Below are 24313 nucleotides of genomic sequence, written 5' to 3' on the forward strand. Positions count from 1 at the left end.
AGTAATAACTTTTTAATATTCAGAGCAGATGGTCATTCATATTTTTATTATCTTTAGAAAGCTTACAGTCATTGGAAAGCTCCCACTCATCATTATAGTCACAAAAATACATATTCTCCAAGGAAAGATGGTTAAATCATATTGCGTTTCAATATTGGGTGTACATTTGTTTGGGATTTTATTTGTGTGCATGTCAAAACATTGTTGGGGGAAAAAGTCATCTTTTTTTTTTTTTTTTTTTTTTTTTTTTAAAATATTTAATATATGTAATTCAGCATCGTCCACATGCAATGTAGAGGTAATGATGACGTAAGATCAAGCAGTGTATTATGAAGTCAAACAATGCTAAGTGTGTAGAAGGCCTGTTCAACGAGTATCCCGTATCCCAGGAGAAGTACAGGACAGTGTTTATGATCACAGCAGTAGTAGGTCTTAAGTACAAATTTAGAGTGTCCAGGTGAGACCTCATCAGCAATCGATATAGTTTTCACCTTCACATTTTGCCCATCTTTAACAAGGGTGCCAATAATTCTGGAGCGGCGTGTAGGAAATTTGGATGTTAATTGTAGGGAAGGGTGTGAATCTGCCATTTAATAACATTTCTAAATAATACTACACTAATGATAAATAAAAAAGGTGGCTGTATGATAATGGACTATCTTACACCAAGACAAGTATGAATTCATTTGCCTGACTTTTCCCTGATCACACACCTATAAACACTCACCTATAAATCAATGCAGTTGTATTTTTTGTAAATACTGAGACCAGTACACTGATTTAAACTGGTTAATATTTATATTCCCTACACTGGGATTATAATTGATTGTAGATCATTGTGATTGTTGTTGTTACTGTTGTTGTTGTTGTTGGCAATAACATTCTTTTTATCCCAAGAAGACCGACTTCTCCAGTCCGTCCTCCACTTTGGTGTACTCCAGGTGGGCGGGATAGTATCTGCTCTCATAGCGAGGGCTGTTCCTCACATACTCCAGGTATTCCGGCGCTCCAGGACAAATCACGTTGTCCGCCAGCAGCACAGAGCCCTTCCTTAGCAAACCGCACTCCTGCGAAGATGCGAAAAAAAACAAACCTGTTTCTATAGTGACTGCTAACACAGGAACAGATTTCTATCGTTAATGGGTGCAGAATGTTCTTTTAGTGGACGTTTTTATTAAATACAATACTCTTTATTAAATAATACTTTACTACATTATTATATTCCCACTGTCCTGATCCAGCTCATCAGGACTGAACTGTAGAACCTTTACTCTAGAGAAGTAGTTAAAAATTTCATTAAACGCAGCCAGGTCATTGGTATAATGCTGATTATTATGTCTGATCGCAATCAGGATCTGGATTAGAGTCAAATGTGGACTGTCCAGAGCGCCTCAGTGACCATGGTGTGTGTTTTAATATGTCTCTGACCTCAAACAGCTTAATGTCAGGGAGGTACCGGTCCTTCCAGTGGTCAAGAAAGATGAAGTCAAACGTTGTGATGCTGAAACGCTCCTTTATTTGGGGGATCAAATCAGCCGACGAGCCCTCTACTTGAGTCACCTGGAAAAAACAAGCAGAAATAAAAAAATTAAAAAATTAGCAAAATCCCTTCTTTATTATTCATGCTAAGTGTTTAGGCACTGATTAAAAATGTTACAAGACTTTACAGGTGACCGTAAAACATGTGTGCTTTAAATACAGCTGTGATTTACGTAAGGAATAAAACACTTGGGAGTGAGCTTTAAGTAAGGAAATGATAATTAGTTCCTGTTATCACTTACATTATATCAGCTATCAAATATCTTTCTTCCTTCCTTAACCTCTATTTTTTCCTTTCATTTTAAGTTAATACGACAAAAAGAAACCACAAACCGCAATGTCCTCCGTCCAAAAGACTACAAAACACTGACACTGACTCCTTCCAAAAATGCTAAATAAGCATCTCCTTACAGAAGATTTCTTAATCTGTTTATGTAGTATGCTTGCCATACAAGTCCCTGTGAATGAGCTGTTAGTACAGAAGCAACAACATTAGAAGGAATGCATTAAAAGCGCATCTATTATGGTTTTTCAGATATTACCTTTCATGTAGTGTGTTATATATATGGAGCTGTTTGTGGATGTAAAAAAGTCTGCAAAGTTTCAAAAATCAACGCGCAGGACAAACGGAGTTATCGACCCCCGAAAGAAGGAACCGATTCCGAACAGCTGAAACGAGTCGTTAGTGATTCCAGACTTTACTTCCCGTACTGACTTACGTAGGTTTGCAGTTTAAATTATGAGCACGTTAACGTGTTTTTTGATCTTGGATGCGTGTAAATATATTGTATGAGAGCTTTGAAACAAAATTAGACACGTTTCAAAAACCATAATAGGTGCGCTTTTATATAAACCGGTGATTTGCCTTGCAGCCGGAACTACTGTCAGAGCTGCTGTTACAGAAAATTACTAAAATCACTGATGACATTAATCAATAACTGTATCAAGCATTCAAAAGTGTTGTGGTATAATAAAAAATAATAACTACAGAGAATTTCACGTTGACTAGCAGTCTCTCTCTCTCTCTCTCTCTCTCTCTCTCTCTCTCTCACACACACACACCTTGTCTTGTAGGCCAGCGTAGGCAATGATCTGCCTGGCGACGGTGGCGTAAGCTGGGTTAAACTCTAGCGTGATGAGTTTGGTGCCGGGGGAGAGCAGGCGGGCGATCCTCACTGTGGAATACCCGCAGTACGTACCCAGCTCCAGAACCGTGCTTGGGTTCACCTCGGTCACCACCGAGTCCAAAATGGAGCCTAAACACACACACACACACACACACACACACACACACACACATAGTAGCAGTTACACTGAAAGATTAACAGATATAATTGAGTGGTAAATGGCACAATCGAAACATCATTAATGGTCTTTCTGCATCATTTAACAGCCAGTCAGATCCGCACCATTGATTATTTATCAGCTGAATCGTAAATGGCTCCTTATCGAGTGTATGAGCTCATAGCTCATTCCTGCTGGGCAAGAAGTGTAGGGAGTAGGGAAAGAAGGAAAAAAAGGAAAGAAGGAAGGAAAGAAGAAAAAAAAGAAAGAAAGAGAATTGATTTCTACCTTATTGTCGTATCTCTTTCACCACAGAAATTCATTGCATCAGACGAATAATAAAAGCACTTTTTACATCTCTGTCTCTCTCTCTCTCTCTCTCATTGTGTGTGTGTGTGTGTGTGTGTGTAGCCATGTGGAGAACTCATTGACCCAACAGGCAAGCAACACCATCACGTCATGTTCATGAGCATACCACATGAGCAGCCCCGAGCACTTTCACTCAAGAGCAGGAAACAGAGTGACGGATGGATGGAAAGAAGAAATGTGAAACCAACAGTAGAGAAACAGTAGCTGAGTTAATGATGAGATAGAGAGAGAGGAATAGGCAATAGAGTTCAATAAAGAGAATGGTAGATGTGTTCACCTTTCTCATCGCCCACATTCATGGCCCATTCAGAATTCTTGCAGAAGTAGTCGATGGCAGAGATGACGCTCTCGGGATTTCCTTTAGTGGCGTTCTTCTGCACTGCTTTTAGCATGCGCTGCAATTACACAATAAAGAATTCAGAACGTTACGAGGCCAGACTTAAACTCCCGCACGGTTAAAGCTATTGGGGTAGTGCTATTTTACACTGAATGGAATGAAAAGAGGTGGGGTAATGAAGTTGAATTATATGAAATGGGATGAGAAATGAATGTAAAATGTAAAAATACATTATTTAGAGAATTCCTGTATACAGAATTCTTCAGACTAACCAATAAAACTAGCAAAGAGAAAACCCTGAACCTGAAAGGTATATAAAATTCTCCTAAAAGTGCTGTGATTTAAAAAAAAACAAAAACAAACCCCCCCCCCCCCCCCCCCCCAAAAAAAAAAAAAAAAAAAACTAGAAAAGTAACAGAGTTCCTTAAATGTCATGTCTGCATGAAGGTCAAAAATGAAAACAAATCATGTCACCTGAGGCCGCGTGGAGCGGGTGAGTGTGTCGCGCAGTCGCTCAGTGATGAAGTCATGCCATATTAATGCCCACATGCCATTACTCTGCACAGCTGGCACAATCCAATAAAAGAGGACAAAAAGGAGAGCCGCACAAACAGCGCACACTGTCAGCAGGCAGCACTCCATTCTGATAGCGAGAGAGAGAAGAGAGAGGAGAGAGGGGAAATGAAAGAGACTAAGAGATAGAGGATAGCGGAAGAAGCTGATTGAGTAAGAGACACAGATCCAGGAATAGAAAGAAACAGCAAGAAAGAAGAAATAAGGAATTAAGACCAGTAACTCGTATTTGACAGATTCATACTTAAACTCCAGCGTCAACAAACAACAAAAATATTTTTGGTTTGTTCCACTGAAATACTGCTGCATCTGCATCAGGTCCACAGTCTGCCAAATGATGTCCCTGATCTAGATACTGCTAAAGAGCCTGCACCTTTACCTAGAAGCAGAAGTGGAGGATCATAATAGACCAAAATGACCATTTTTACCATACAAGCAAGGAAATCTTAAAACAGTATTCGGCTCAGTAATCCCATTTGTACATAAATAGTATTATAAAACAGTAGATACTTCAAACTAAGTCTGAGTGAAAGTACTTCCAGCTTCAAGATGGAGCTACGATTGTTTTTTGTTTTTTTTTTTAGCTCTGTGATCTATTTTCATAGTTAATAATGTATCAGAAAATACCAGAAAATGACCGAAAAAATCTATTTGAGATTACTTACAAATTCTAAACTATGCTCTAAGCTTTACTTATTTGTTAGCAGCAGCATTAGTGTTTGAATGTGCAGACCGTGTTGATTTGCCTATTGACAGAGTCTATGGTCTACTGACCTTTAATCTTGAGATAATACTCAACCTGGCAAGTCCACGTATGTAAATACTTGCAATAAAATGTCCAGGTGTTGTAACAGAGCAAAGCGTGTACAAGCTGCAGAGCAGTTTGATAAGTATTGTGTCTCTTTTTATGCTGAGTAATGCATGTGCAAATAACTGCAGTGGATTTTGATTACTGAACTGAGTTTTAAGAGTGGAGAAAAGAAAGAGACTCCTGGTCTTACGCACTGTAGGACTGGTACACAACACTGTCTCGTTCTGACACACACTTTCTGCTTCAACTAGGGTGTGATAAGGAACCACTAAGGCTGCTGACTACTGAGTGCGATGCGATGCTTGGAAAGTGAACATCTGTCTCCACACACTGACATTGCCAGAAGCTAATCAGCTTTGCAAACAGCAACACTGCCACGTCTTCTTCTATAGTTAATAATTAGATATATTCGAAATGTCTGACATCTGAGAGCATATTTTGTGTTCAAGGCCTCAAACTGATTGCAATTACAGTCCTGGCAGTCTGCCAAAATGTAGTACTAGGAAATGATATTTATTACATTAAATTCACAGTGTTCAAAATGATGGTGAAATAACGTGGGAGGTGATTAGTGTGTCTGGTTTCCTGTTGGAAACCAGACAACAAAAAAAATATACACCTTACATATTTGGCCCAGTGTTTCGACTCGTATGAAAAAGGGTTTATCGTGTAGTCTGGGGTTTTTTCAGTGGAAGGTTTTTCTATGGAGACATGACGGTGTGTTTTAGCGCAAGACAGGACACGATTTATATCAATCACGACAGCTTCTGAAAGATAAGCAAGGAATAAAACTCTTGGGAAATAATCCATGACAGAGTGATGTGACACAACTCGACACAAAGTGGATTATTTTCCAATAACGGAATGTCCTGAAGCGCTTCATTCCTCTTATACCACAGTGATTTGTCAATGACTGCAATGTTCCTTTTATTATTGAATGATATGTTGTGATTTTTAGCCATTTCTTGCTACATTTAATGTTGTATAATGTCCGTGAGACAAGTTAGAAACGGTCATTCCCATCACCAGCCTCTCTTTTCTCTCACTCTCGAAGACAAAACACACAAACACACACACACAACTTGTTATATTAACGAGAAAAGGCCTGAAAACTTCCTAGCGGTCGAAAATGTGCTGACTGATACAAAGCGATGACACTGGAGACTATTTCCATAAATAGACATAAAATAAACATGTCCTGACAGAAAACTTGACCATGTAAACAAGCATATGTTTTCTTTGTTAAATAACGACACGTTTTTTTTTTTCTGTTTAATATTAGCGCTGTATTACGTAGACTGTTGCACCAACAATCGTTCCTATAAAAACAACAACGTATTAGAACGAGGGCATTAATACAAACCGTTTTTAATCGTTTCAGCTAGAGTTATAGAAAATGAATCAGCCATATCTGTGTGGGCCACTTGTTTAAACAGTCTGATAGGATTATTGGCTTATGGTTTATACAAAATGGCAGCAGTGGAGGCTCGTGTTATGATGAGGGCAGGCAGAAGTTTAGTTAAAGAGCCATCACAGGTTTAGTTAGAGATATTATAATTAGTCTCTAGGCCCGGCAGAAGGCTCTGGCAGGCAGAGAACTCTTTTGAGCTTCCTCCCTCGCACGCACTAATGAAGTAGGTCTCATCGATCTGCGGACCTGCCAAGCAGCAACGTGTCAGCTCATCTGCATTCTGAGCACTGGGTCACATAAATATTTCACTCCATACTGCTGTTCAGCTCGTGGGCCTCCGCAGGGCCACAGTAACGCGCTATTCTCACTCACGCCTTCGCATTGACACACACACACACACACACAGATGGAGCTGTGGGGAAAAGCAGACGACATGCATCAAAAGCTGTAAAACAGATCAGCAGTGTGGTCTTGAGGGTGGAGGTGGTAAGAAATATGAATCCACATGCTCATACAACTCACGTACAAACGTGACTTAAACACACACACACACACACACACACACACACACACACACACACATGCTCACACATGCAGCTACTTTTCCTTGAAATCTACAGGAACGCCTGTGCAAAATCACGCCAAGTAGAATTTCAAGCACAACGCCTTACTTCCTCCTGGAGATGTCCACATGCAGGGATCACGTCCCTGTTCGTCTCCAGTGCCTTTCTGCTCACCACTTCTAATCTGAGCACCCACTCCTCCTTTTCTTTCCCTCCTTCTTTAAATTTGTGCAGCTACAGGTCAAACTGAAGCACGAGGCACACACTACATAAACAGGGATGACCTGTGCACACACAGGCATATGTAGGTATGTACACACACATATACACTCCCTCTGACTTCTATAGTCATTCACACACATAGGAAGCATTTGGGAGAAAGGGATAACCTCAGCCAACCGGAGTGAGTGTTTAATCCCCCTTTAGCCAATCACGCCTCAATCCACCCCTCTCGCTCTCTGTGCTACTCTCGGTGTTTGCCTCTCTTTCATACCCTTCCCACCCCTAGCCCCCCTGTCGTATAGGTGAAAGCGGTGCAGCAAGCCTGAAAGCACTGAACACAGGAGCTCAGGCATGTTCTTCTCCTCAAATCTACAGCCTCAGCTCTGAGGACTTATTTACTGTTTAAAACCTTGCTTTGGTTCAGAATACTGTATGGTATTTAAAGCATTACAGATGTATTGCATCATTATTAAAATCAGGAAGGAGTATAGACAGCCTTTTGTCTTTGATGTAAACATACAACTAGTTGCATTTTCTGTGGCTCGTTAGAAACATTTGAACGAAAGCATTGTTATGGGTCATCATTTGCCCACTTTTCTTTTGCATAAAATCCCCCTTATAGTAGCCTTATAAGCAGCAGGGTGTCACTGTCTAAAACAGCTCCATTTTGTATGTTGTGGGTTTCTGAATTGGGCTGTGGTACTTGTAACACAGCTCCTGGGCTAAATTTTCTTAACTACAGTTTGTAGGTTTAAGTTCTCTGGCTTAAGTTGCTGGGATAAATTCCTGTGCCGAAGTTCCTGGGCTTAAGATTAATGTTAACTCAGGAACAACATCCTGTGCTAGATCTCCTTATGGTGGTTTGCTGGTTAATAAAAGTCTTGGGTCTAAACTTCCTGGGATAACAGTACTGGGCTTAAGCTCCATAACTTTTACAAATTTTTGGACTTAAATTCCTTAAGCTCCCGAGCTTACATTCCTGGACATAAATATCTCATCTAAAAATTTCTAGCCTAAGATTCCTGTATTTACATTCCTGGGCTAGAAGCCTTAGCTTAAATTCCCGGGCTTAGATTCCTGTACTAAAGATCTTGGACTTAATTATCAGTGGAAAGACAGCTAATAATGCCAACACACCAGAACTATTTGGACAAATCCTGACCAACAAGATTTAAATAGTATATACAAAGATCTTCCTGTCATATCACCTTCTAAGGAACACAGTTTCACAGGTAAGCCTGAGGCACAGCAGGACTGTATGGCACTCAGACACACCTTAACTGCCACATTCAGGTTATTTCAGAGCAAAAATGAGACTGGGAAATGTGTTCCACAACGAATATAAACACAACAGTTACATTTAATGCAAACGTAATGTAAAGACATGTACGTTCTATTTTCATATAAACGATATAGACAATATACAGTAATTAAAACCTCATAAAAACTGTGCGTTACAGCAAGACTTTGTTTTTCCTGGTTGCTGGGGTGGACAATATCTCAGTATCGTAATAAAACACTTTTGGACATACGGTTATAGGAAAATAATCAAGTCAATGATGGGGAACATGAAGTATGTGCCATCCAGGGTGTGTTCCTGTGTTCGTGCCCAGAGTTCCCGGGATAGCCTTCCAGATAAAGTGCTTACTGAACATGAATGAATGAATACAGGCTTGTAGGCTTCAGTCCAAATCAGAGTAGAGGTCTTTCATAGACATCTGAATAATAATAATAATAATACAAAAATGACTAAAAAGAAGATGTTGGCCATTTAAATGCAGTCACAGAAGGTAAACAAGCTCAGAGCTGGAAATGTTTCTGAAAAGTTTGAACTGAACTGTGGCCACACACACGAACTTTCATGTTATAATTTTGACTAATTCAGCCAAGGTCATGTGTGTGAGACCGGCTGTGCCACCGGCTAGTGTTACATTTAATTAATGCCACTTGTGCATTGTCCCTCTACACCAAGTGCCATTTCCCTTGTATGTGGCAGTAGAAACGGATTGAGTTTCTCGCATGCATGGATATTCTCAACAATGAAGTAAGAGCTATACTTCTTCTACATTTATGCTACGTAGTTAACTTTTTTTAACTGTATTCATTTTTAATATTAGGAGGTATTATGGAAATGAGGCCACACTAGGCTGGGTATTCAGAGCATGCGTATGTTCCTGTAATATTTCCAGCAACCAATAATATATGTAAACTGGTTCTGAGTCAACACGACTGTCAACTCTTTCTCGGTTTCTTGCCTCTCCATCTCACAATGCAGGATAGTACAAACCTCAATAAAGTGCACAAAGGATTGTGCTCCAGGCTCAATGAGTGTGTATCTGGGCGAGCATGAGCTGCTGGGGGTTGTAGCGCATGCCAGAGCTGTGACTCACTCAGAGGCTCCACTGACCTGCTTAACACACACACACACACACACACACACACACACACACACACACACACACACACACATAAACATAACCACACACGCACACTACAACAGTCTACATGCTGTTGCATACACTCTTTTTCACTCTTTCATACACACTTATGTAACGTGCATTCTGTCACTCTTTTTACATCACCACTACACTCTCTCTCTCACTCTCTCTCTCTCTCTCTCTCGCTAGGGCTCTTAATAATAGAAATAAACATACAATTGGAGCATCAGAAATTATGATGCACCTTTGAATTGCTTGTAAAGCATGGCATGTAAAAATGCTTTATTAACATTATTTCAGTTTGGCAACAACTGTTAGTCGGAGTGATAAACTTCTGAAATATTTGAACCTCACCTGGACTTGCACATATTTCTCATCAATAATGATCTAGGCATTTAGAATAAGCCTCCATGCTCAAATATCGGTTATTCTACTGGAAACATTAGCTTCAATTATTTCCTACAAACATGGTAGTTTTGTGAATTCCTGAAGTCAGATGTGTGTCTGCATGAATGGCACTGGGTGGCAGCTGCCACGCTTGAAATAAGCCTTGCCAGCCTAACTTCCACCTCTGACCTCTGATCTGTCACTGGTCTGCTCCATACTTCTACACAATTCATACTGACTTAATAAATCATATTAATAAAGCTTATTTCTGTTTTGTTTTGGGGGGTGTCCCAGTTTTTTTTTTTTTTTTTTTTTAATATTTAGAAATACAGAGAAACTATAAATCCAATGAGTAATGTCATTTATTAGATTTGTATTAAATCAGGTATTCTACAAATGCAACTTTGTCCTGTAAATGCATTTTTATAATGAACCCTGGGAAAGCAAATGGATTTCCAATTAAATTTTTTGACATCTAAAACGATAAACATCCGCGTTTCATTGAATGCCTTCGATTTGAACTGTTTATTAATGCGTGCATTTTCGGAAGGAAATGTTACGGGTCTGTTTTATTACTAATTCTAGGATAAAAGCGATCTCCCCCGAGGATTCAGACTGAATGGTACGGTCTAACTTGGTTGAATGGAATTTGGACCAGACCATTCTGGGCCATTTCCAGTTTTATAGGGGGGGAGGGGAGCACTTTGCATTCTTATACCTTTATCAGATTGAGATGTGTTCTAGCAACCTGTGGGTGGGGGAAAAAATCTAAAACGACAAGTTATTACAAGATGGCAGAGTGATTTTATATCGTGACTGAAGTGTAATCAGGTCTAAATCTACCTCTCCGACGAGCTTGTGTGTGTGACTCCGGATCTATTCGCAGCTCTAACCTGACTGCTCCCGTCCCTTCCCTTCCACTCCACTCCGGATTTGGCCAGCAAGGGGGGAAACGAACAGCTGCTGCGGACGTTTTTGACACGGTTTTTCGCGGACAGGGAGTTTCTGATGCCGTCAGCCAGGAAAGGATCGGTGCACAGCCGGAGCGGGTAGGAAATCATGGCCGAAGACTATTGGGAGTGCACGGCGGCCGCTTTGGGATATTAACGATTCAGAAGGACACACGGGAATCTCACGTCCTCCCTCGGGTAAAAAAAAAGCTTGTTTTTATAGTTATGTGCTTGTGTATTGAGTGAAAACAATAACAAAAAACCCTCTAAATCCGTTGAACATTTTCACGGTAACGCTTCTCTACCTGCGTGCACGCTAAATCACCATGGTGATTTAATACCGGAGCTAGCATGTCTTAGCGGTAGTTGTTGATGTCAAAGATTCTAGCTAGCTAGCTGTCTCTCTATCTAGCAAGCTCCATCTTTACCACTTCATCATCTCATTTTAGACCGCCAAAAAAGATTATGAAGTTATATCATCTCTCTTTTTTTTTTTTTTTACATATGTGTGTATGTAAATAAACATATAAAAACATTAGCGAAATAATTAGCCGAGTTGCTAGATACGACCGTTAAATAGCAGGGTAATTAGCGCGTGCATTCCAGTGCATGCTGTAGTTAATTAATTCGGGATGGCGCGCGCGAGCGAGCATCATGCTAACACGCACTGGTATTAAGTTCTTATCTAAAGGGGCACTTTGGTGAAGGATTAAAGGTGATTTTTTTTTTTTTTTTTTTTCACTTCAGATAAGATGTACACGGACACGGTTGCTTGTTACGACTGCGACGTGATACTATTTAGAGCATGAACCGTTTGAATCCCGGGTAAACCCCCTCCTGATGACGTTTAAAGGTGGCAGTCAGTTTTGAAGAGCTAGCATCGAGCACAACAAGGTGGAAATGTGGTTTCAGTCAGAACTGGTCACCAAACTAACGACCATTTTAAAAAACAACAACAACAAAAAAACAGCAATTGTTTATGTAAATAATAATTCGCCAAAATGTCGGAAGTAGGGATGCAGTGATACTGGTATGTTTGTGAATCCTAACTAGGGCTGGGCGATATATCGATATGTTATCGATATCATGATAAATGATTACGCGGTACACTTTTCTGACATATTGTTGGTATGGTGATGTATTTATGTTTTTAATAATTACAAATGAAACGGTACTGAATGGATGCAATTGATGTCCTTTAAAAAAAAAAAAACTTAATTATATTTGTAGGCATTACAGAGAAGTATCCTAAGTGAGACAAGTAAATACTGAAGTATTTGTTTTTTTATTACTGTTCTGCAGACAGTTTGTTCGCTCAATTATATATCCAGATGTGCGCTGTGTATCGTAGAAATGCTTTTGTCGTGTCGCCCGGCCCTAATCTCAACCGTGACGCCGCCGTCCGTGCTCAGAAGTCGAGGGAGCAGGATCGTCCGAGTGTATCCGTCTGAATCCCGCAGGACTCCGAACCGCACCCCTTACAGAGCAAGGCCATTATTACAAGTTAACGCCCACAACTAATACGGTTAGGGTGAGGGAAATTGACGAGATTCGGGTGTCCGTCTTCGAACGGGCGTGGGAATGTCGTGTGGTGTGATCTGCTAGAAGGCGTTCCTTGTACATTCTTTCCAGGGTTTTTTTGCGATTGCAGAAACGAACGCAAAATCAAACTGTGATATTTCAGGAAGTTTGAAATTTTTCAAGATTTTCCGCAGATTTGGGCCAAGACGTGCCACGTGACGTCAACACAAATTCGCACAGCTGAAAGGTTTCATTTACCGACGAACATCAGTGTGAAAGACAAGGCAAGTTCGCCAATTCGAGTAGTTTTTTTCCAAAGAAGAAGGAAAAAAAATCACAAATTCTGCAAGTTTCATCACAAATTTTGAGAAAAACTTTATTTTTTTTGGCCATTTAAAAAAAAAAAAAAAAAAACCTCAGCAAAACCCTGTACAGGCTGATTGTGATGGCCGTTCCTTGTAATAGGTGTTGTTTGTAGTCTTGCAGGATGCAGACAGACCCCTCTCATGTGCTCATGCTGGGAGGGGTGGCATTACTCTCTCTCTCTCTCTCTCTCTCTCTCTCTCTCTCTCTCTCTCTCTCTCTCTCTCTCTCTCCCTCTCCCTTCATTGTCAATCACAGCGGTACTAGTCAGTCGTGGGCATCTGTGACCGCATGTACGTCAAAGAGGATAGATGGTGCGTTCCTGAGTGCACACAACATGAGCAGCGTGTTTGACTTCACCCTCCTTGCTTAGTAGCTGTTGTATGATCTAGAGAGCTGGCTGGTGGGTGTGTATTGGCAGATGACCAAAATTGGGGGGGGTTGTGGGGGAAATGGAGAACCATGGCACCATCTAATACTGCAGAAGAGGTATTACGGCGTCTTCTGACGACACGAATAACCCGATAAAACGATTTTAAACATAAAACGCCGCAGGAGTTCATTGGTATCAGCACATGTCAGCGAAAGCTGGCTAGACGAGAAACAATGTGTGTACAACCCTAGGTGAGTGGAAATAATTGCCCTTACTTGGTATATTGTTCTTGGCGATCTGCCACTCTCAGGTGTTTGCAACGAAGTCGGTAAAACTTGATTTACTTCAAACTGCACAGAATCACTTTGTGCACAAACCCAAGAAATGCGTCTCTCGGGTATGTATGAAGATAACGAAGATAGGGTTACTCCTGATTTGCAAAAGCCGAGGTTACTTTAAACCAGGAACAAGGAAGTGCAGCTCGGTTTAAACGCCGCATTGTATTCGTGCGTTAATCCTTCATACGTGCTGTCGTGTTGAGGTCACCGTGTCTTGGAAGAGACGGCCGCACACGCACGTCTCCATGGGCGCCTCTGACTCAACACGCCATCTGACGTGTTCTCGGTGATCAGTGAAGGGGAGTAGGAGCTTAACACGAAGCTCCGCTAGGTAGATCGCCCTGAATCATCTTGGATAATTGTACATCGCTGCCAAAAAATAAAAGCCCACGTTAGTCCGGGCCCTCTCGATGGTCTATTACAAGCCTCCATCACCAGCCTGTTGATTAACGTGACAGCGACCGCGTAGGATTGTTCTGCATCGCTGGAACGTCTCGCGTCACGTTTGAACCGTGGGAGAACAGGAAGACGGTGCCAAGTAACACGCTCTGTTCTGTAGTACATCTCTTTAGCTGTTGTCTTTTTGTCTTCTTTGAAATAAACCTCCCAAAAGACCTCCCTTTTCTCATAAAGCATGCCTGCGGATGGGATTAGTCTTAAATCTGAAGCAGATGTGCGTGGATCTGACCTGATTTTGATACAGTTTTGGCGCTTTTGAGCAGAATATGAAACTGCCGTCGAGTTATGTAATCCCTGAGGATGCTCGCGTTTCAAACTGCTGTTTTGTTTTTGCTCTAAAACGCCTGTGTGGATTCAGTGGAATTGGACGTAAATGATTTGAATTTTTTTTTTTTTTGTTTAAACAAATGAACGTTAGATAGCGGGAATGTCCGAGTCTCTTCCTAGAGATCGGCGTTCTTCCTTATTTAGCTCTCACAATCATTAAACTACTGAGAATTGGATTCAGGGTCAAAATTAGCCTGGGACGTCGGATCGGCGTCAGATTGGACTCGACATTCCCCCTGCCCCCTCCCCCATCTCGCAAGCCGTCATTAGCTGCGTTTTCATCCAAGTTGCAAATGTAACAAATTGGATTAGTATGGAATTAAAAAATTTGTGGCATTAGTATTGAGTGTAACTTTTTTTTTTCTTCTTCAAGAAACGAACAGAAATATACAACGAGAGAGAAGAAAAACACTGGAAGTGAAAACAGTGAACTCGGTGGGAAAAATCTAACATGGTGTTCAAATAAACAGCGTTCTTTGTTTACGGTTTTCTCCGCAAGTTTACGTTCGCCATTCTGGCACAATCCTCTCGTGTAGGCGGGGCTTAACAGCGATTTAGTCTCATTGGCTAGTGAGATTTGGATCGACAGTTCGAGTGTCCAGCTGAGGAGGAGGAGGAAGATGATGACGCTACGTGCTGCTCCGAAGAGCGTATCTCGAAAAAAAGAGTCAAATATTAATTACGGACTAATACACTGACTAAGTAAGTAATTTCTACTACAAAGTACTTCAGAATCCGTGCCACTGAAGGCTCTACTTCCTGGTCATGGAGCTGGCGATCCAAATCTTAAAGCTTTGTGCGGCCCGCATCGCATCAAGCCGTCGTCGATTTATTTTCCTCTTAACGGCACAATTTTACACGTAATAAACATTATATGCTATGTTGCATTGCCCCAGTTTCATCCAAGTGGTATTACTGACATTAGAGTCGCACGCTAAATAGCACAGGCTTTATTCAGGTCGCTGTAGAGTTCCCTAAAGAGAACGCAAACACATCTGCGCTCCTGGCGTGAAGCTGCCAGAGCAGTACGTGTCCATGCCAAGCTGCTAACGGAATGTCAGCTTGTGTTCAGACCCATGCTGCTCTGGAGGATGATTAGGATGCTGTCGCACAGTCGAACACTGACTAGCTTCGCGTATTCGTTTCCATACTCTCACCTCTTTTACAGCGTAGCCTTCGCTCTGCTCTTTAACACACCTGATCCATTTAGTGAAATAGCTAACCATAAACTGATTGATTTTTTTTTTTTTTAATTGTTGGCAAATTATTGTGGTACAAGAGGAGTAAAGCACTTTGGGACATGCTGTACGACCCTGTCATTGATGATTTTCCATGTACAGGCTCGTATGTATGTACGCATGATCGTTGTTTCATTATCACACCGAAAGGCCCAGGCTTGTGTCAGTAATCTGAGAGACTATAAGCACATGATTATTGCTATTAAACTGGGCTTATGAGCAAGAGACTCATTCAAAAACATAGCAGACACGCCGCACACCGTGTGTTACTGCCATGATTAGTGGTAAAGCACCCCCAAGCGAGCGTGCCGGTCTAAAGGTCGGATTTTTAGTTTTTTCCTTTCGTCCCTCGTGCATATTTGACAACACGGGCGGGGGAATAACGAAGCCTCGGAAAGCTAACAGTCAGATTTCTGACTTCCTGAAGGTTTCATTAAAGACACCTGAAGGTCATTAAAGACACCCTAGGTGACTAGGCAGGTCAGTAAGGACTTTCCGTCCTTCATCGTCATAAATGCCGAAATTTCCGGCGTATAATGTAATAATGATAACAGCATCACTAATAGGCATAGGGGCAAGTGGTCCAGTGTCCACAAGTGACAACAATTATTGATCATCGAAGTAAATAACACCTTTACGATAAAGAGAAAAAAATAATGATCACATCGAATACATTGTAGATCAACTGAAGCGCTGTAAGAAACCACATTAAATCATGCTTACAGTGGCATTCCTGGTGGAAACGTTTAGTTTTATCAAAACTGCTCAGATGACGAATATTTCGGTCAGAATCCGAGCCGACTTAAAGTACTAGCTGATGGTGTTTTCGAAGAATTTGGAGTCTGTGACAAAACTGAACTAAAGAACAAAGCAAGCTGACTAGTTCTAGCTAGCCAAACATCCTAAAATGATGTACACAAGCTGTCTGGTCTCAATGAGTTTCACCGCGAGAGTGAGGTTCTGGCAATACAGGACGTCCTGCTGTCCACGATAACAATACGAAATGTCTTAAATATCATGTATTTTTAACTGATTGACAGGTTGAATGGAAAGTCAGTGAGGAGGCTGTATGTCCAGGTGCTGTTGGATTAACTCGAGAAGGTCACCTATCACTTGGCACAAGGACATGTTTTTGTTGCTGCTATTTTTCACCCTGTCTGTCTTGTTTTTCGTGGTGTTTTCTCCTAGAATGTGCGGGGGGGAGGAACCATTTGCCTGGTGCATCTGCAAATCTGGCGCAACCTGACCTCCTGTCACACTGCAGGATATCGGCAGTAAAGCTGCACCACCGAAGGCTTTATCTTAAAACCACAACAGTTTATGGTGGATATGAACAAAGTAGCCTCGAACAAGGAGGCACAAAGGTCATCGTGACATTACAGACTAAATTCCAGATTAAAATATCTATATTTAAGTGTCTTATATTAAACGGGTACCTGTTGAAAAATTGGTGGGGATTCTCAGCCAGCATAGAATACACGATCTGTTTTTGTTTGTTTTTTTTAATTATTATTCTGGCAAATTTGTCATAATGTATGAACAAATTTATTATAGTTCGAGTTAGTTCTGCTTTGTTTACTTTCCACTTTTGAATCTTCTTATCGGGGGCATGTTGGATTAGCGGTTAGCATGTTTGCCTCGCACCTCTGGGGTTGGGAGTTCGAATCCCGCCTCTGCCTCCGGCCAGGTACTCCGGTTTCCTCCCCCAGCTCAAAGACATGCGTTGTAGACATGCGTTGTAGGCATGCGCTGATTGGCATTTCGAAATTGTCAGTAATGTGTGAATGTGTTGGCACCCCTTCCAGGGTGTCCCCGACCTTGTTCCCTGGGGTAGGCTCCAGGCTACCTGCATCCTGTGTAGGATAAGGGTATGTATGTATCTATGTATGCATGTATGTATGGATAGATCTTTTTATGAGAATTAACAATGACTCAAACTCAGACTGAATTTCCCTCTGTTGGAATTGTACACTATGAAGTTAAAAACAAATAACCCTGTTCCCTGTATCCAATAGATGCAATACAGTACAATGAAATACAATAAAAATTTTCTCGTTTTTAAAAGGAAAGAAAAAAAGCAAAAGAACCCAATTAGCCTCAGTGAAAGGTGTTTTTCAGGTAGTCACCACGCAGAACTATGCCAGAGCTTTGAAAGAACACTTACTTCTTTGTCTGGACACCCTAGCTCACATAGGCCATCTACTCAGGCCACGCTTGTCTTCCTAGACACAGTTCGAACAATACTGTAAACAAATAGGCACGTACTTTCACAAAACAACTGCTGATGAAATCGCTTTAATATCAGAACTATTCGTTTCAGTACAATCCAAGTGTATTTTACTGTGTAACTAAGTGAGAAGTACGTTATGCACGAAAAACACCGCCGAGCACACGAAACAACGCAACGTATGTAACTCTACACGTTCCTAATCTTCACTTCAGACTGCTTGGTGACAAATTGTAATATTGTAATACCACTTTAAACACAAGGATTTACAGCCTCTCCTTTACTCATCTCGCACTGTTAACTTGCCCGGACTTTTCCTCTCCGTGGGTGTGTCTGACGCTCGAGGGAGGGGTGGAAGGGCGGAAATGTTCTTAAAGAAAGAACTGAACGTATAACAGGTTCACCGCTCGGCACCGACCATAATCCTAATGTACGTCCATGGCGTTTGGCAGACGCCGTTATCCAGGGCTACTTCCATTCATCTCATTTATACAGCTGAGCAGTTGAGGGTTAAGGGCCTTCGCTCAAGGGCCCAGCAGTAACAGCTTTGCGGCGCTGGGATTTGAACGCATGACCTTCCGATCAAGGCGTGTTTTGTATTTATTTAGCAGTTTATAGTAAATCCGACACAAGCTATAGCTGATGTAGAGAAATGTAAATAAATAAATATAAATGCAGTGGTGTAAAGGTCCTCTAAGGTAATGCAAGGTCATTGACTGCTGAGATTTTATGGGAAATTGCGTCATATAGTTAGTTTCTTGTGGGTTCATCGGGTTTAGATTTTTTAAAATTTATTTAAAAAAAAATAATTCGTGGGTTCAGTGACGTCAAGAATCCAGCTCAGTGTGTTACATTAGAGAAAGGTGCAAACTGTTGTTGTGTATGATACAAATATAACTATGTATATTATGTTGATTATATATAATTGATGTGTTTTATATTATATGTGATAATATATAATTTAAGTTTTTTGTTTTGTTTTTTTGTTTTTTTTTAAAAAAAGGTAGTACATTACCTCAGTGCAGCAGTGTCGACGTGTTCGTAAGAGTGGCCATCTGTTTTGGGTTGCCGAAGATCAGAGCGGTTTTTACTTGAGGTTAGATCTTTGAACCGACAGCCTGCGTATTGCACTGATTATCACTGACTCTTAGTCGAAGTGCACTGCGTCGATGCCAAGCTGCTCTGCTGTTCAGAAATCTCCGGCGTGTTCACATCTTGGGTTTCAGCTCCGGCTTTCCGCTGCCGTGCGTTCCTCAGCGACAGGCCACTCAACTCCACTTTCACCATTTCAACCATCTGAAATATTTTTAGCGTCACCCTTCTGACCGTTTCCGTTTGCGGGTGACTTGAGAAGCCCTGTACCACGGTGTTCCGTTGAAGTCTTCCTTCCACTTCTTAAACCGTGACGTTTCGGTCGTTCCAACTGTTTTTATGACCCTGCGTTAGATCTGCAGATTTTTTTGGGATCGCTCGTTACATTTTACAAGGTACACCACGACCAGGTTTTATAGCACCCCGAGTCCTGGCACATACTCCAACCCACACGTGTGTCGTTTCTGTTCTTAATATAGCTGCGCTCGTTTCTGATCAGTTGGTGAAAACTCAGTTCTGGGTGAACACGTGTCGCTGTATCAGTCCGTTATTAATAGTAGTAGTACTTCCAAAAGCGTAGCCTAAATTGGAGCTATAATGGATGGCTAGCAAATAAAGAACGATTAGATTAGCACTGTGGAAACTGCACGGGTTTAATTATCACCCACTCGGACGGAACTGTATTATCATCTAAATCACTTCAATGTACAATTACTTCACCAAACTTTCAGCGACGTCTTCTACCCGATTTGGATGCTTGTGCTGAGTGTTTTGACTTTAGTCCGCACTTTAGTCCGTTTCTGTCGATAACTGTGCATCAGAAACGCAAGAAAGATGGTGGTTCACTTAGTAGTTAGCTACACTGCTGTGAAAAAGTATTCACCCCATCCTGATTTCTTCTGTTCTTGTGTGTATATCTCGTACTACTACTAATAAACTTATGACCGCAACTGTATAGTGAGATGTAAGATGTCTTTGGTAAATAAGTACAAATGTATAATATGTACATTTTCATGTTTTGGCTAAGGATAAAAAGTTTGCATTTGCATCACAGATGTTTAGGAGCACAGATGTGCTCCTAAATGTTTAAAACGGTCTCGTCTCTGAAGAGGAGCCTGAGGGAGTGAAGTTGTTTGCTGTAGCTCATCTGTGACCGTTTGCATGTGTTTTGTTTGCGTCCTTGTTTCCGTAGCCCGACTGCGCATGTCTCGGAATCTTGCCTTTAACCTCTAAAATTATTATTTTTTTTTAACGAGGCAGTTAGCTATCTCTTGAATTTGGTGGGGGGGGGGGGGTCACACGCTCTTGAAACGATGTGGCGATGGCGGCCGGGGGTTGATTGTTTCTGAAGTGAGCAGTTTGTGTTGATGTTTATTCGCTTGGCTCTGAGCTGGAAGTCGAGTCCGGCACTGAGTCTCAGCGTGACGTCTTCCCAGTGGAGCGCCATCGCTTTCAATAACGTCCAGAACTAACAAACATGTCCGCCCACACAGTCATCTGTCATCCCAGGAGTGCTAACAAGAGTGTTATTCGAAAGGGTCGTGACGATGTTGTGTTCTCCCCAAGAGAGAATGTTCATCTTCATGGGTTGGGAGACGTCATGATGTAATGTCAATAACACAATAAGCCACTACTACGTTTAAAAATCGTACCACCCCCCCCCCCCCCCCCCCCCCCCCCCCCCCCTTCCGCATATGTACAGGCCAGTCTTGTGGTAGGGCTGGGTGACGTATCGAAATAATATTGATATAGCCATAAATGATTACGCGATACACTTTTGAGATATCGTTGGTATGGTGATGTATTTTTAAAAAAAACGTTTTTAATAATTACAAATTAAACGGTACTGAACGGATGCCGTCAATTTCATGTAAAAAATTTTTATACTTGTAAGCATTAAAGAATTAGCATAATTAAATAATTGGTAGTAAATAAAGTCGAAACTCACTCTTTTTTTTGTTTTACTACTGTTTTGCAGCCAGTTTTGTTAGCTAAATTGTATATCATGATACATTTTTCTGAGCTATTGTGGGTATTGTGATTTTTTTTATCATAATTTTAAAAAATAAAAAAAAACAATTACAAACTCTGAAAGCACTTGACTTAAGGAGGCTTTCTACTGTTTTATATCTTTTAAAATATTAATATTTTTGCAGATTTTTTTTTCCCCCCAACTGTTTCCAATGGTAATTTAATTTCTGTAGACGTAAGCTCCTTTTTTAAACATGAATTTCAAAAAATTGTAACGGTTTGTTGGCAAAACTTATATCCAAATACATGTCATGAATTGTAGAATTGTTTTAAAATATCATATATATGATGTACTATAGAGGCCACTCCTACCTAATTGAATTTGTAGGTATAATCTTTTTATGACCTGGCTGAACTTGATATAGCGTTTCATTTTGCGTACCGTGAAAACATTCTTGCGATATTTTTGCCACTTTTTGTAACGCAGTCGCAGAGAAATGTTGATCGAGTAGCATCCTGAACGATACTTGAAATACATCACAGGTGTGTTTGTCTGTGTGTGTCATAGGGCGACTGTACAGTGGCTGCCCCTCCCTCCTCATCGTCTCGGCCCCCCCTGCCCCCTCTGATGGAGCGCGTGAGGAAGATCAAGCGGCAGCTGTCCATGACGCTGCGGGGGGGCAACAACGGGGACAAGAACTTGCCCGAGAGCATCAGCTCTCAGGACACAGGAGCACACAGCGACTCTGGTACTGCGCCACACCACCTTCATCTCCCCAATCCAACATCCGCAAGTCGTCATCACGCTCATTTTTACAAGGCACTTTACAAGGCACGCTCTGATATTCAGTTCAAACCACAGTAATCATCACGGGTCACAAAGAGGAATCGCATACGAAGATATGAAGCTCGTCGTATCACCGTTTCCTTCGTTAGAAAGTCGAAAACGAAGCTACTTTTGCGTTCGTTCAAAATAAGGAACCTTAGAAATCTGCCGTCTTTATTTCTGACTTCTATATGGAACATACCTAGGAGGCGTAACCAGTGTTTTAAAAAAGATGAGCCCGTGTGTGGTCTGGGAAAGCCCTTCGGATGTCGCTGTGTATAAATTCCCGGGTTTTCCTGGGGTTTTATACTTAGTAATCCATAAATATATTTCCCCCAAATGTTTTTCATTTTCTTTCTAATCTCGCCTTGGTACTGTTACGCAAAGGTGTGTATGTCATGTTTGATAAGGAGGCAGTTTTCCAAATGCCTTGGTAAAGACAGTGATTAAAGATGAATAAAAACTGTGATTTCTTCACACAGCGAATGTCACGCTTTGATCAAGTTGTGGATCGTTACATGCCGTAGTGAAACGGATATAAACCAAATCGGTTCGGTTTGTAATCAGATACCGGCTGTCAAAATGTCCGTGATGCTCCTGCACAACAGTCGAGATGAAATCTTTATAGGCTTCACTTTACTTGATGCATGCAATGGAGAAACATATTTCAGTTCTGGAAAGTTTGTAGTTTTTGGAACTATGTTTATTAGAAAATGTCAGAATTTCCCCATGTGAAGGGTTTTCCCAGGTCGCCTCACAAATCTGTTTCGAGTTCCGAATTACTAGATGCATCAAATTAGCAATTATTAGCACATGCCTCTATAGTGCATCACAGCTCTCACAACTCGAAGCACTGACACAGTAACCCATCATGACATTAACATCGTCAGCATCGTGCGTACTCATCCCAAATCTTCACTAATTATTATACTGTACAACATAATACAGGACTTTATAAAACAGGACAATACACACGCTTATGCGTCATGTCTCAACTCAACACGTGGCTAAAATTTGAGAGATATATATATATATATATACACATTTTTAATATTACAAAGAGATCATCACTTTGTATCCCGACAATTATACGGCCACATCTAGCTCATGTATAGAGACTAGCGCAGTTTAGCGCTCTCCTCCAAGCGTGTTCAGCTGCACTATAACATTGCATTAGCAGCAGTTTGAAAATATGCAGTGACTTCAGATAAAGCATGTTAGCCTAGTCAGCTTGGGAGCCCTAGCAGGCTGGTAGGAAATAGATGGGTTTTATATATATATATATATATATAAACCTAAAATTGGCTACGAATCAAGACGTACTGTCGTGTGAAAAAATAAGTACACCCCATGGGGATTGTTGGCTTTTTTGACATATTTGGACGAGGAAACATTTGATCATCTTTGAAACGGCGCCTGTTAATGAAGCCGATATACTCTAACAAATCCACAAGGAAAATTAGCTTTTTTTAATAACTTATTCAACAGAAATATTGATAGATGTGATCTTCTGCGGAAAAATTAAGTACACCCTTGGCCTCAGAAGCTAGTATTTCCCCTTTTAGGAGAATAACTTCTTTGTAGGCGTTTTGTATAAGTGTCCACTGGGCTTGCTGGAAAATTTCACCACTCTTCCATGTAATATTCTTTCATTTGCAAGATGTTTGAGGGATTTCTTACATGTTCTGCTCATTTCAAATCCCCCACAACATTTCAGTGGGATTCAAATCCGGGCTTTGACTAGGCTGTTCCATAACCCTCGATTTCTTCTTTCTGAGCCATTCCTTGGTGGATTTGCTAATGCGCTTAGGAGCATTATCCCGTTGAAAGGTCCACTTTCAGTTCAGTGTCCCTGAGGCAACCACAGATGTTATGAGGTGCTTCTCATGAAAGGCTGTTTTTGGTCTGCTGTTACTGTGGCCAAACAACTCTTTGATTCGTCTGTTCAAAGCACATTATTCCAAAAGGCCTGGTCTGTATGTTCATTGGCAGACTGTAGTCCTGCAAAAGCTTTTTCCTGGCACGCCTCCCATGCAGGTCAAATTTGTGCAATCTCTCTCTGATTGTAGAAGCATGCACTTTGAAACCAACAGTTGCAAGACTTACTAGCAGATCCTGTGACGAAATTTTGGGGTTCTCTGAGATTTCTTTCTGCATCCGACAGTCTGCTCTTGGGCCGAAATTGTCGTTTGAAATCTGCACCATTTGTAGATGATTTTCCTTACAGTGGAATGATGTATTTCAAACAATTTGGAGATCCTTTTAAATCCCTTGTAAGACTCCTAGGTATCCACAACCTTTTTTTTCCCCCCCTGAAGGCCTTACAGAGCTCTTTAGATCTTGGCATTATGACACAACACACCTCAATAGCAAAAGGAACATCAGATATTAGATATGAGGGCGGTATAAATAAGACCGGTTCCTCCTGCACTCCCTAAGCAGGTCCTAATCACTGGAACCCAAACTTGGAACACCTGATTCTAATTGTATGGGTTTGAAGGTGTGATAAATGTAGGGGTGTACTTACTTTTTCCATGTGACTGGTCTGTTTTTTGTTCATTTAAATTATGAAAATGACTACAAAATGTCAATTTCATGTTTTATTTGATAGTGTATCATCTTTATTAATAGGCACTGTTTCAAAGAGGATCAAATGTTTGCTTGTCCAAATATGTCAAAAAAGCCTACAGTTTT

General features: G+C 41.1%; 2 protein-coding genes across 10 annotated transcripts in view; one reads left to right on the forward strand and one right to left on the reverse strand.

Moving 5' to 3' along the window:
* Positions 1-27: 27 nt before the first annotated feature.
* On the reverse strand, positions 28-19193 carry comta (catechol-O-methyltransferase a). Of its 5 annotated transcripts, none has more exons than XM_053680427.1 (6): positions 18746-19193; positions 4004-4172; positions 3470-3587; positions 2602-2795; positions 1429-1560; positions 28-1067 (listed from the first exon to the last, which is right to left on the reverse strand). In XM_053680427.1, exons 2-6 carry the CDS (start codon positions 4169-4171, stop codon positions 888-890), a joined length of 792 nt encoding a protein of 263 aa, XP_053536402.1. In that variant the 5' UTR covers position 4172; positions 18746-19193; the 3' UTR covers positions 28-887. The 5 variants fall into 5 exon arrangements, with proteins under 5 accessions (XP_053536402.1, XP_053536400.1, XP_053536401.1 ...); XM_053680425.1 differs by having other exon boundaries at positions 4004-4247; positions 18746-19192; XM_053680426.1 differs by lacking the exon at positions 18746-19193 and adding an exon at positions 9397-9415 and having other exon boundaries at positions 4004-4247.
* Positions 10621-24313, forward strand: part of cdk16 (cyclin-dependent kinase 16) — a 39068-nt gene continuing 25375 nt past the window's right edge. For 4 of the 5 annotated variants that reach the window (XM_053680423.1, XM_053680422.1, XM_053680421.1 and 1 more), the window contains exons 1-2: positions 10622-11082; positions 21362-21542. In XM_053680423.1, coding sequence (XP_053536398.1) covers positions 21422-21542 — 121 coding nt within the window. In that variant the 5' untranslated portion in view covers positions 10622-11082; positions 21362-21421. Of the gene's footprint in view, positions 11083-21361; positions 21543-24313 lie in introns of all 5 variants that reach the window. The other variant, XM_017467491.3, reaches the window with a different exon arrangement.

Source organism: Ictalurus punctatus, chromosome 5 (assembly GCF_001660625.3).
Source record: "Ictalurus punctatus breed USDA103 chromosome 5, Coco_2.0, whole genome shotgun sequence".
Lineage (NCBI taxonomy): Eukaryota > Metazoa > Chordata > Actinopteri > Siluriformes > Ictaluridae > Ictalurus > Ictalurus punctatus.